Below are 13,041 nucleotides of genomic sequence, written 5' to 3' on the forward strand. Positions count from 1 at the left end.
CCCGGGCCTGAGCCCCGCCACCGTGGGCCGAAGCCAAAGCCTGAGCAGTGTAGCTTGGTGGGGAGCCCTGAGGCCCCAGGCAATTGCCCTGTTTGCTACCCCCTAACACTGGCCCTGGCTTTCATATGCAGAGAACCAGTTATGGTGGCACAGGGGGACCATAGAATTTTTATAGCATGTGGGGAGGGGGCTCAGAAAGAGACAGGTTGAGAGCCCCTGTGATACATCATCCTAATGAATAAAGGGTGCCAGTGCGAGGGGGGAGGCAGGGGGAAAGACTGGGCCCAGTGCAGGAGGCCACGGTGGGTGACCTCAGCCTCTCTCCCTTCTGGAAGGATGAGCCGACGACGGGCATGGACCCCAAGGCCCGGCGCTTCCTGTGGAACCTCATCCTGGACATCATCAAAACGGGCCGCTCTGTGGTGCTGACGTCCCACAGGTTAGTGAGGCCTCAGGCCGCCGGCCTGAGATGTGACAGCCCCCTCCTGTCTACCCCACCCCACCACGTGGGACCCAGCACGGGAGAGCTCTCCATGGAGCAGAGCAGCCCAGCCTAGCTGGATGCATGCGGTGGGGGAAGCGAAGGGGCACCAGTGCCCAGTGAGAAGACACGGTTCCCTACCCCACATCCCTGCAGCACCGCCCCCATGGCAGGGAAGCCATCAGGGCCCCAAAAGAGCCCAGGCCCCATTCACATCTGAGGTGTCCCCTTCTGGAGCGATAGCACCCCAGGGCCCTGCCACGCGGCATCCCCTGACTCGTGTGCAGGCCGTACAAGTGGCTTGGCCCCTGGGACGCGTGAACCCAAAGAGCAGGGACCTGCGCCCGGCACAACCAGGCCGGGCCGCCCCTGCTCATCTCTGCCTCCTCTCCCGCAGCATGGAGGAGTGCGAGGCGCTCTGCACCAGGCTGGCCATCATGGTGAACGGGCGGCTCAAGTGTCTCGGCAGCATCCAGCACCTGAAAAACAGGTAAGAGATCCCTGCCCCGGCGAGGGAGGGGCCTGCGGGGAGAGCACCCGATCGGCACCCATGCCCCTGGGGACAGCCCCATCCATCTGCAGAGAGGCCTGTGGGGAGAGTACCTGCCTGGCCCCCAGGCCCGGGGCAGAGCCTCTTCCCCCCAGGGAGGAGGCTGGGAAGTGCTGCCGCGGTATCAGGGTGGGGGAGTCATGGCGCAGCGTCCGTCGCCGGTGTCACTGTACGTTTATAAATCCTAGAATGGTAGGGCTGGAAGGGACCTCGAGAGGTCGTCTAGTCCAGTCCCCTGCACTGCTGGCAGGACTATGTAATAACCAGACCATCCCTGACAGGTGTTTATCCAACCTGCTCTTAAACACCTCCCATGACGGAGATTTTACAACCTCCCTTGGCCGTTTATTCCAGTGCTTAACCACCCTGACAGTTAGGACGTTTTTCCTAATGTCCAACCTAAACTGCCCTTGCCGCAATTTAAGCCCATTGCTTCTTGGCCTCGCCTCAGAGGTTAAGGAGAACAATGTTTCTGTAGCCTCGGGATTTCTGGCCTCGTCTGTACCAGCAGCTCCCTGGCTGGCATGCTCTGTGCCAGTCCCTGGCGTGAGGAAGGCTCCCCCTCTCCTTATGGGTGTCAGGCACGTGAGTGCAGCTGGGTGGGCAAAGACGCGGGGATATGGGCTGGCAGCACAGCCAGAGGCTGGAATTCTGCTTCCCTGGTCCCACGCGGCCCAGGGGTGATAATCTGCCAACTTGCTGCCACACCCAGCGCCCTGGTTCTTGCTCCCGAGCCAGTGTCGATGCAGGGGCAGCATGGTTGGCTCCCAGGGAGGAAGGCCAGGCTGGTTGACACCCTGGCTAGAGCTTGCCAGTCAAGGAGTTGCAGGGACAACTTCCTTGGGGCAAACGCTCCTCCCTAGCACCGATTTGTGCCCTGCTGGGCGGGGCGGGGGCTTGGGCTGCAGCTGGGCCTCTTGGGAGATGTGGATTCACATGGCGTCTTCGGCCCTGCCCAGGTTTGGAGATGGCTACATGATCACGGTGCGGACCAAGTCCAGCCTCAGCGTCAAGGAGGTGGTGCGGTTCTTCAACAGGAACTTCCCCGAGGCCATCCTCAAGGTGAGCACCGCCCCCCGCTGCGCTCCCTCCGGGGGCAGGCGGGGAAGCTGGTCAGTGCCTCGGGGGCGAGCCTGACGCCTGTCCCACTCCCACAGGAGCGACATCACACCAAGGTGCAGTACCAGCTCAAGTCTGAGCAGATCTCGCTGGCCCAGGTCTTCAGCAAGATGGAGCAGGTGGTGGACGTGCTGGGCATCGAGGATTACTCCGTCAGCCAGACCACACTGGATAACGTGAGTCCCGGGGGCAAGGGGCAACCCGGGCGGGGCCGGCACATGCCCCGTCTGGGCAGGGGTTCTAGGGAAGGCCTGCTCTGGGGCCACCCATTGTAAGTGCAGGAACGCACTAGCTACAGCCGGATTTAGTGGGGGTCAGAGCCGTGCCTGTTCGTTGTCCAGCACCAGCCTCCATTGGGCATTTCACCCTGGTGGGCCCTTCCATGGCCCCGGGCCCCGGCTGTGCTGCGGTCTGTGAGCGTGTCAGGTGCATGTGGCCGGCCTAGCTAGTCCCAGTGGTGGGGCTGATCTCCTCTGGAGCCGGGGGTCACAGTGCAGAGCCCCGAGGCGATTGACTCCAGCCCCACAGGGTGTGCAGACAGGCTGGAGGGTGGGACGGAGAACCACTCCCCTTTGCTGGGTGGGGCGTGGGATCTCCTGAGCCCTGTCTGGAGAACGGCGCTTTCACCTTCGCTCTTCCAGGTGTTTGTGAATTTTGCCAAGAAGCAAAGCGACAACCTGGAGCAGCAGGAGACCAGCCCCAACTGCTCGATCCAGTCCCCGCTGGAACACATCCTGAGCCTGCTGCGGCCCCGCGCCGCCCCTACCGAGCTGCGGGCCCTGGTGGTGGAGGAGCCCGAGGACCTGGAGACAGATGACGAGGGCTTGATCAGCTTCGAGGAGGAGAGGGTGAGGGGGGCCCTGTCCCCAGACATCCAGCAGAGCTTTCCCAGGGCAGAGCACGCCCTCTCCTACATGTGCCTGCGCAGGGCAGGGCGACCGCTGAGCTCTCGGGCATGACGGGGAGTCCCTGGGCATCGCCCTCCTCTGGGGAATAGGGAAGAAGCAAAGACCCCAAAGTGGATTTTGCCGGCCAATCCCAGAACAAAGTTTGGGCCAGACTCTGCTGCCCGTTGCACCAGACAGAACCTGCCGAGACTCCTCTGCAGCCGAGGGGCTGCCCCGGCGGTATTAGGGTCAGACCCAGCCCTCGGGGTGCAGGAATCTGCTCAGGCAGCCTCTGCTGTCTAAGTCCCACTCCCTGGCAAGGGGTGATGCCCCTTGTGCCCTGCCTGGAGCTCTCAGGGAGATGCCTGGCGGGGACTCAGAACCCAGACGGCACGGTTCGTTGTCTGACCGCAGAGAGAGACAGGCAACACCAGCAAGGTCCAGTGCCAAGCTCTTTATTGAGGAGTGCACACAACAAGAGAGAGCGACCGGTCTCCAGAGAGAACCAGCCACGATTACGATAACTAGTGAGGTTATATAGACAGTTCCGTCGCGTCATAGTTAAAACAACCCAACCCCCTTTATGAGTTAGAAAGCTTCTAATATTCATGCATAGCTATTTTCTTTGGCACTACAAACAATTCGTGATGCCTCAGCAACGTCTTATCAGCTTTGTTGTCATGCACCAGAAACTAGGAGAAAGGAGGGAGTTAAGAACAGATGAAGAACAGAAACAGGGAGTGGAGACTGCAAGTCTCCATATGTCCAAACAAACTGTTCCTAGCACTTCTGGTACAAGAGTGCAGCCCCCCTCTTATCTCGTTCTCTGCAGCTCAAGCAAGCATGTCCTCAGGTTTCACAGAGACAGGAATGGCCCAGCAACTACTGTTAGCCTCACTCTGGCTAAGCTGGCCAAACACCCTGTTCTATACTCCATTTTCTTGGGCCTAACATGCCCATTCCCCAGCCCCTGAGCTCTCCTGTCTGGCTTCTCCTCTGGGCCTGCGCAGCCCATTGGGCCAAGGGGGGAAGGTCTCTGAAGCTCTCCAGGAGGCCAGCTGGGTCTCAGTGCCAGAGCAATACTCCCAGAGCCCATTCCCTGCTGGGTAGGTGGGGGCATCTCGCTTTCACCAGCAGGGCTTGAGGGGGTTGCAGACCCTGCACGGATCAGAACCACTGAGACCCCCTGCTGTCATGTGACCCCCCCCCCCCCCCCCCGCCCTTCTCTCTGCAGGCACAGCTCTCCTTCAACACGGACACTCTCTGCTGAGGAGCCGGGGGGAGCGAACTCCCCAGCCTAGGAGCCGCTGACTCCCCCTTGCCCCAGAGCCCCCGCCCCTCCCCGCCCTCCATTGAGAGGCAGTCATCCAGCGTTCGCTGTCGGCAAGGCTGTGAGCCACCTGGATCCTCCAGCCCCAACCAGAAGCTGCCACGGAGCTGCCACAGCAAGGCCCAGAGACCTGAGGGCAGAGCACTGGCCTGGATGGACACTGGAGGCGTCTCCCCACCGGCCGAGCCCACCGCTAAGCGACCCTCGCCCTGGCCTGCAGCAGCTGCTTTCCCTGCGGCAGCTGGGGGGCTGCTTGCATTGGCAGAGGGGAGAAGGGCTGGTTGCCTGGGGGTTGCAGGAAGGTGGCGAAGAAGCAAGGAGTAAATGTACAGAGCAGACTGCGTGCGGCCACCGCTTCCTTTGATCCTTTCCAGAGGGACGCGAGAGGAGCCGCACCCTGCGGTCGGGGCTGGCGGTTTGCTTCCCCTGCCCCGCAAAGGCTGTGCCTCGGGGCGGATTCCACATGGTTACCTAGCGCTGCCCCCGGAGGCAGGAGTGGGTGGCGCAGCCTCAGAGAAGGAAGATTTATTTTTTTAATGATGCGACAGATGGCTCGGCGCAGCAACGCCCGGGCGGGAGGGGAGCTGGGCTTTGCTTCCCTCAGGTGTCTGGCTTGTGTGGGTTTTTTAAACATGGGCCAGCCGTGAAATGCGGGCTTGGAGCAGGGCCGAGGGGGAGGGCTTTCCTTGCTGCCCAAAGCAGCGCTGTCAGAGACGGGCTGTCTCCCGCCAGGCTGCTGGGACGCCGCAAGCGACTCCCAGCCACAGCCGAGCCATCCCAGTGCTTTGAAGGCTGCTCACACTTGGCAATGCGTCTGTGTACGACTCCTCGCGAGCCCGCACTCGGCTCCCAGGCCCTGGCTGCCTGAGGGTGAGGCTGCGTTCCAGCGGCAGGGCCGGGGCTGCAGGGGCAGGCAGGAGCCACGCATCAAGCTGCTTTCACCACCAGCCCGTCCTCAGGAGCTCCGGCCTGCGGGAGAGTCCCGCCGGGGAGATCCACGCTTGGAGGTTCAGGCCCGTCTCTAAAGCAAACCGTACAGAGGCAGCAGCACCCCTTTCATTGGCCCCCCCAACCTACCCTGTAAATCTGCTACCCCTACCCAGGGGGCGGCAGGACCCCAGACCTGCTTTCTGCATCAGCGGGGAGCCATTCTGCGACAAGGCCAGCTTGAGTTTTTCTCCAGCCCCCCCCTTTGCTATAGAAGGCAACCACCATGCCAGCCTCTCAGATGGCCAGCTCCCCCCAGGCTAACCCAGCCCCACAGAGAGCCCCTGGGGGGGCGGCCAGGGCAGAGTAGACTCACAGGGCATTGCATACTCTGGCCTGATTCTCTCTCCCCCCTCCCCCCTTATTTTAAACTAGAGAGAAAAAAATCCTGGAATAATTTGTGGTTGAGGAGATGGAGGCTGGGGGCTGCTGGAGCAGGAGGGGGCCTGTCCCCTCTAGGGAGCCAGTTGAGGTTGCAGGGGTAACTCTGGAAACACGTTCATGTGGCAGCGTTAGGGTTTCTATTCCAGTGGGGTATGGCCACTGGGGGGGCGATATTGTCCAGCGCCCCCCGCCCACTGGAGCAGCCCGCCCTCCCATGCACGGGGTCCAGTGGAGCTCATGCAGGCGGCTGACCTGCCTTCCTCATCAACTGGGGCATCCCCGGGCCAGCCTGAGGCAGCCTTGTGTTCCCAGCCAGAACACTCGGCTGCCCCAGCCGCACAGGGGGGCGGAGGGGAGCCTGGGCCAGGAGACTGTTCAGCCCCCCAGGGCGTCTTGCCATGAGAGGCACCAGGGCAGCATGGTCGGGCCCGGAGGTGTAGCTGGGCTTGGGAGTGGCTGGAGACCTCCTGAATCCCTGGGCCGAAGGTCCATCCTCCACAGAGCTGTGGCCCCGCCTGGCGCATAGAAGGGAGCAGAGGCTGAAGGGAGACTGGAGGTGATCTCGCCAAGGGGAGATGGCCCCCGAGGGATGCCAGGCGGGCCAAGGGCTGTGGAGGACCCCCTCGAGCATTGGAGCGCAAGCAAAGCCCGCCCACGCCTTTTCCCTCAGTGGCCATCCCCGCCATCCAGCCTGGAGTGATTCTGCTTGAGGCCAGGTACCTGCCAGTTGGTTTCCTGGCCATGGCGTGGCCCCTGCCCCGTCTGGGCTCTGGATCCCAGCAACCCTCACTCTGCCGCCATTAACCTGTCACACCCTGCTGGGCCTGCCTGCGGTTTTTCCTTGCTTGCGTTGCCGTGGCCAGCTGGCCTCGCCCTGGGAGCCCACACAGCCGCTGATTCCTGGGTGAAGAGCTGTCAGGTGTCCGAGACGTCTCGTGCCGAACGGGGTCACTGGGCACAGGCTGGGTGGCATCCTGGCATTGCATTAACAGGGCTGCCGTCAGGATGCACCTTTTCTCGTATTTCCTGACTTGGTGTTGTTTATAATTTATAATGCCCACGTCCCGAGCCACCCCCGCAGACGCACCGGTGTGTTATTGGAGGGTTGCTCAGAAGGGCTGCAGCCAGGTTTTGGGGTTTGAAGCTGTGAATCATATTGGTTTTCCTTTAGTGGCGGGGCATCAGGAAGGTTGTGGGTGTGAGACAGCCAAGGCCCCTGCCTGCGGGCAATGGACCGTTAATTTAACTTTAAAATCTGCAATAAAATCCGGGGTTGCTCACTTGGGCTGGGAGCCTGTGACTGGGCAGGCCGGGGAGCAATGTATGTAACATGGGTGGGGGGGGAGTTGAGGGGAAGGCATGGGCTGGGAGAAGGGACGTCATGCCTGTTTTCCCAGCCCCTTGCGGATACCTTCCAGGGAGGAAGCCGAGGTCTCCATGCTGGGCACATCCTTGGGCCAGTCTGCTCCCTTTGACACTGGCTTCTCCCCTTCAGCGTCGGGCAGAGGGCTTGCGTGACGTGGTAGGAGTGCCAGGGGCCCAGCACTTTGTAACAGACGCAGCCGATGTCCCTCCTTTCTGTGGAGGAGCTCGCGGACTGGTTTGCCTTGAACTGAGTCCCCCGAGCAGGGCTGATCTCGGCATGGCTCAGCCCTGGCATCACCGTCCGGGGATTTCCTTTGCTCCTCTCCAAACTCTAGTGCTCAGCCAGTTTGTGCCAATGCACTACGCCCTGCCTGGCCTGTGGAGGACAGGAGATGCAGCAGCTGGTACTGTATGGACCACTTGGCTATTCCGGAGCCACCAATCTCCACCAGCCACTGAGTGCCCATCGCCAAGGGGACCTATGGGGCGTGTCTGCCCACTTCATCACCTTTGCTCATCTTGTAGATGCTTTGTGTCTTGGCAGCTGTTTGCTGGCACCCGTGGGCTCTGTTCTCACAGGGCCTCTGGGAGGACAGTGCTCCAGGAGGGCAGAGGCTCTGTCAGGGGTGCTTTCACCCAGGGTGGCGCGTTGCTTCTCGGATGAGACGCAGCGTCGCCCCGTCACTGTAATGGTTTGTTTTTTCCATGGAGGGTGGCTGCTGTTTGCAAAGCCCCTTCAGCGCGGTGACATCGTCCCAGCGTGTGGGTCCCACCAGGGCTGTCTGCAAAGTCAAGAGGGAACCCAGCGGCGAGGGTCGGCCTTGGGCTCAGCGTCCCACCTCTGTCCCCAGCACCAAAGACTCATCTGTATTCAGGGGCTCTGGCCTCACTGAACAGGGGAGGTAGCCGTTTGTCAGCCAGGTGTGTGCCTGTGGAGCTCTGCAAAGTGTGTGTGTGTAAGAGAGCGAGTGCCAGTAGGAGTTCCCCAGGCAGCTGGTGGCACCGCTGGGTTAAAGCCCTGTATGAATGCACAGGTATATGCCCACCCTCTTCTGGCCTATGAGCTAGTGGCTCAGGGCAGGGCTGTTGTGCCTAAGCGAGACCCCCCTGTGCTTTGCTTTCAGAGTCCACCCGCACAACTCTGAGCTGTAAGGGCTCTAGGTACTGCCCCCCGCCCCGCCCCACTTGCTGTAGCCCTGCCACCTCCCCACCAGCCGTCTGCTACCCAGGGGTCTCGGCGATCCCGTGGGGGTGGGGGAAGGAGCCCTGCTGTTGAGTTGGAGATGGGGAGCCTCTCCCAAGCCATTCAGGGGCTGAGTGGGGAGAGCAGCATTGGGGGTCTGTGGGGGGACAGGCAGCAGAGCTCACTCTCCAAGGCAGGGGCGTGCCGTGTGCCCTGAAACGGACGTGCCTGCATCTGTGGTAGCACCAAGCTGGCCAGACTTCAGCCGTGCAGGCTCTAGATTGTGATACGATAGACGTGTATTTCCCCCTATTGAAAGTACCATTTTCAGACCATGTATTTTTAAAGCATTTTGAAATTTGGTCTGTTTGTGTCACTGTTAAAGTCGGGGGCGATGTGTTTGATGGGGCAGCCCGCAGGCTTCGCCTCTGTCCGTGGGGCTACCCCAGCAAAACCCTGCTTGGCTCCAGCCCCGTCCAAAAGACAGACAGGCCTCAAGAGAGGATGAGTGATGTCATCCCCAAAGCCCCGCCTCCAGAAATGACATCCCAATATTAGCCACTCATCAAAGCCATGATGTCATTCTCCCGCATCCTGCCTCCTGAGGCAGGGCCTTCCCCCATGGGGATGAAACCAGAGATTCCCACCAGACGCCCATATAACTAGAACCACCCCACTGGCGACTGCCGTACCTCCAGCTTCGCCCCAGTGCAGCAAAGACCAGAATTCTGCCTGTGCGTCTTGCAGGGCTGGACACTTCGGGCTGTGTGACGGCTCACACCATAGACACCTCCTCCCCCTCCACTCTTCTCACCGCTCCCTTCACTTCCAGGCCCCCTTCATGCCTGCAACCAGCCGCGCTCCCTGCCCGGCCGCCTTCAGCTTCCTCCTTAAAAGCCACCGCGGGAAATCCCTCCTCATTCCCAATCCCCTGCTCCCTCTCTCAGCCAGCATCTTGCCTTTGCTTTCTCCGGCTCCGGACCTGATCCTGCTCTCACTCCAGTGACATTTACACCAGTGGGAGCAGGCCCATAACTCTTCCTTGGGGGTGCTTTTTAAATCACTGTAATACCAAATACCACCTGTAGGCAGTGCACCAGCCCTGAGGATAGTCCAACTTTCAGCTTGCTCGTTAGCACTTGGTTTAATTGGAATTTCTGCTGTGTTAAAGAGGAACATGGAAATTGAGACTAAATCCAGGCTACGCGGCAGGGAGTCTACTTCTGTCCCAGAGACTCTAGATTTCTTTCCCTCTTTTAATAATCTGCTGTGAGAGCCCAAGGCAGGTGAGTCACATGCTCATTTCAGGGCGAAGGGACGGGACAGAAGCTTTGGGCCGGTTCAGATAGAAGTAACACCCACTGACCTAAAGCGACCAGAGCAGACTCCCTGTGCGGACCCTCTCGAATGGGGGTGGGGGTGGCAGCTCCCGGTCTGTCACTGCGGTAAGTGTTCACACAAGGAGGTTGTGCCAATTTAGAAACTGCTTGGGTTAGACAGGTGCAATTACCTGGGCCTCAGCCAGGGAGTTCAGGCCTCAGAGCCACCGGGGCTCCCTCACCAGGCTGAGGCCCAGTTAATTGCACCCAATTTCTTATTGGGCTCAGCCTGGCAACCAGTGTCCCCCCTAGCTGCCCAGTTGGACTGGGTGGAGCACCCCGTGCAGTGTCTGTGCAAGGCCGGGTGCTGCATAACCCTTCAGGCCAGGGCTTTATCAGTGCCTGTGGGACCCACACTCCTCCTGGGTGTGGTGTTCGGTCCCATCTAGGGCACTGAGACCACTTAGAGAGAGAGAGAGCGATTCATGAGTCTGCTCTACAGCCTTAGCTAAGAGCCAGTTGGCTCCCCAGGTTCGATCCCGCCCGCCAACAACTGGGGTCTGTTGGCGTTACACCTGGGCTTCAGGCCGCCACCTTTTTCTGAGTGCACCTCCCTCCTGCTGCCACCTTCTGACCCGAGCGCCTCTTCTCCTGGCGTTCCCACAGCAGCCAGAGGCCGTGCGCTTCTGGAGGAACAAAGCGCCTGGTGCTGAGCCTCACTGATGCCAAGGGGGAGTGAGCGATAGAGGCAGAGCTGTCGGTGACGCGGAGCAGCTCACATGGCCCCTTCCCTCAGCCAGGGGTTCATCTCAAAGGGCAGCAAACCGGGCAGGGCTGGTGTAGATACCACACCTGCTGGTGGTGGCACTGGAGACACGGAAGGTGAGGTGGGAATCCATTTTAAGCCCTGCTAACCCAATCTGGCTCTTTGTCCCCCTCTCGGAGCTAGGTCATGTATTGCGGTTGCTGCCTGTGACCTACGAGGGCTGGCCCCTTAGCTCAAGCAGAAGAGGCCTCTGTTTTTTAGCTCTGGAGGGCTTGGGTTCTGTTGGCCCCAAGCACGGTTCCAAGGGACAGTGCATAGCCATTGCTGTCCCTTGGAACAGTGCCCTAAAGCTGCAGTTCTCAAACGGGGGGGCAGGCCTCCCACAGGAGGCACGGGCATGTGTCCAGGGAGGCGAGAGCTGTCAGCTCCGGGTGGCTGGGGCTCGTGCAGAAGTGCCGTGCACACCTGGGAGGCGAGGATAAAGGGGACAGTCAGAACCCCACCACCCCCATCCCTCACTTGGGGGCAGCAGAGCTCCAGCTGTCAGCCCTGGGGTGGCAGCAGTGGCGCAGGAGTAAGGGTGGCAATGGGGCACTGCCTGCTGTGAAAAGTGATATTGACGAATATCACTTGTCACATTGCCGCCCTTCCTGCCTTCGGTGCTGCTGCTGGCCTGGCGCTGCCTTGAGAGCTGGGTGTGGGGCTGGCAGCCACCACTCTCCACTCTGCCTTCAGAGCTGGGCACCGGGCGGCAGCCGCTGCTCTCTGCTCTGCCTTCGGAGCTGGGGGCCCGGCTGGCAGCCGCTGCTCTCTGCTCCGCCTTCGGAGCTGGGCGCCGGGCCGGCAGCCGCTGCTCTCCGCTCCGCCTTCAGAGCTGGGCGCCGGGCCGGCAGCCGCTGCTCTCCGCTCCGCCTTCAGAGCTGGGCGCCGGGCCGGCAGCCGCTGCTCTCCGCTCCGCCTTCAGAGCTGGGCGCCGGGCCGGCAGCCGCTGCTCTCCGCTCCGCCTTCAGAGCTGGGCGCCGGGCCGGCAGCCGCTGCTCTCCGCTCCGCCTTCAGAGCTGGGGGCCTGGCCAGCAGCCGCTGCTCTCTGCTCTGCCTTCGGAGCTGGGGGCCCGGCTGGCAGCTGCCGCTCTCCGCTCCGCCTTCAGAGCTGGGCGCCGGGCCGGCAGCCGCTGCTCTCCGCTCCGCCTTCAGAGCTGGGCGCCAGGCCGGCAGCCGCTGCTCTCCGCTCCGCCTTCGGAGCTGGGGGCCCGGCCAGCAGCCGCTGCTCTCTGCTCTGCCTTCGGAGCTGGGTGCCGGACAGCAGCCGCTGCTCTCTGCTCTGCCCTCAGAGCTGGGTGGAGGTAAAAGTACTTGGGGGGATGGGATTAAATGACTACAGACACAAAGACGGGCCCTAATGAAATAAGCTTGAGAACCACTGCCCTAAAGCTTCCACGGGGATGGGTCCCTCGGAGGCTCAGCCGTGCTGCTCCCACAGAGGCCTGGTCCATGCAGGGCTTTCTGAGCTGTAACCTCCCTTTGGTTATTTGAGCCCCACTCTCTGGCGCGCTGCCTTAACTCCATTTGCTTGTTTGGTTCGGGTCCCCCACCTCTTGCCTCGGCCGCCGGCTTTCTCTGTTATGCCGGGGGGAGGGGGGTGCTGTTTGATTGTATGGCACGGATGGTGTGGGAGGCGCAGACAAGTGGGGATGGCCTGGAAGAGCCTGTATATTGCTAGCAAAAAATTCAACAACAAGATGTGAAAATGATTGTTTTAAATAAAAAACTATCTATATAACAATCCCAGCTTGGGCCTCGAGTTAATGACCAGCGGGGTTGCTCTTCGTATGGCATCGCCTTGGCCACCTCCCGGCCCTCTGGGGACTGTGGTGCAATGGCTATTATATGTATTATGGTAGTGCCTAGGAGCCCCCAGTCATGTCCCAGGGCACCGTTGTACCAAACGCTGGATGGTATCAGGTGTATTACGGTCGCACCCAGAAGCCTGGTTATGATCCATGCACACAGCCCCATTGTGCTAGGTGCTGCACACACCGAGCCTTGCCCCAGGGCGTAGGCACCGGTATCACAAATGACACCTGTCTTGTGTGTGCAGTAAGAGACTCATTTACGTTGTCCAGAGATGCAAGACGCTCTCTTTCAGGTCAAGGGGACACGCACCTGGGTGATGTTAGCATGTGCTTAAGCCCCTGGCCTAAATGACACCATGCAGTAGCCTACCAGCGTAAAAGCAGAAGTTTGTGGATTTGAATCATTCTACATACATTTGCATAACAATGTGCGTTTACACAGAGAGTGGGTGGGGAAAGGGGGCTGGGAGCCCCCAGCATTTCACGGCTCCTCCCCTCGTCTTTCAGCAAGGGCAGGATCTTCACCCCTCCCAGGCCTGGGGAAGGGGCAGAAGGAAGCGAGCACTTGGTGCTCCACCAGCGCTGGCTGACTGCCCTGAGCCCGGGGGACCACAAATCCAAAGCGGCTGGGGAATAAACAGGCAGAGGTGGGAATTTTAGTACATGAGTGAAGTTATCACTTAACTGGCATCCCCAAGACTTGGTGGGCTAAAGCTCATGCCTGGAGTATTGGTATAGGGGAGCATAACTCATTCTGGAAGGAGAGGCAGGGGAACAAATGGGAGGAGGGGATGCATGGTACACCCAGATGGTCTAT

At 60.7% G+C, this 13,041-nt stretch overlaps 1 protein-coding gene and 1 pseudogene across 4 annotated transcripts in view; one reads left to right on the forward strand and one right to left on the reverse strand.

The window, feature by feature from the left end:
• ABCA2 (ATP binding cassette subfamily A member 2) overlaps positions 1-10,831 on the forward strand; it is a 142,660-nt gene extending 131,829 nt beyond the window's left edge. For all 4 annotated transcript variants that reach the window (XM_034751979.1, XM_034751982.1, XM_034751983.1 and 1 more), the window contains 6 exons: positions 336-439; positions 879-971; positions 1,991-2,093; positions 2,189-2,326; positions 2,792-2,998; positions 4,272-10,831. In XM_034751979.1, the coding sequence (XP_034607870.1) occupies positions 336-439; positions 879-971; positions 1,991-2,093; positions 2,189-2,326; positions 2,792-2,998; positions 4,272-4,307 (681 nt within the window). In that variant the 3' untranslated portion in view covers positions 4,308-10,831. The remainder of the gene's footprint in view (positions 1-335; positions 440-878; positions 972-1,990; positions 2,094-2,188; positions 2,327-2,791; positions 2,999-4,271) is intronic.
• The window catches only part of LOC117867167, a 658,956-nt pseudogene that overhangs the window by 392,095 nt on the left and 253,820 nt on the right, over positions 1-13,041 (reverse strand).

Source organism: Trachemys scripta, chromosome 17 (assembly GCF_013100865.1).
Source record: "Trachemys scripta elegans isolate TJP31775 chromosome 17, CAS_Tse_1.0, whole genome shotgun sequence".
Classification (NCBI taxonomy): Eukaryota; Metazoa; Chordata; order Testudines; family Emydidae; genus Trachemys; species Trachemys scripta.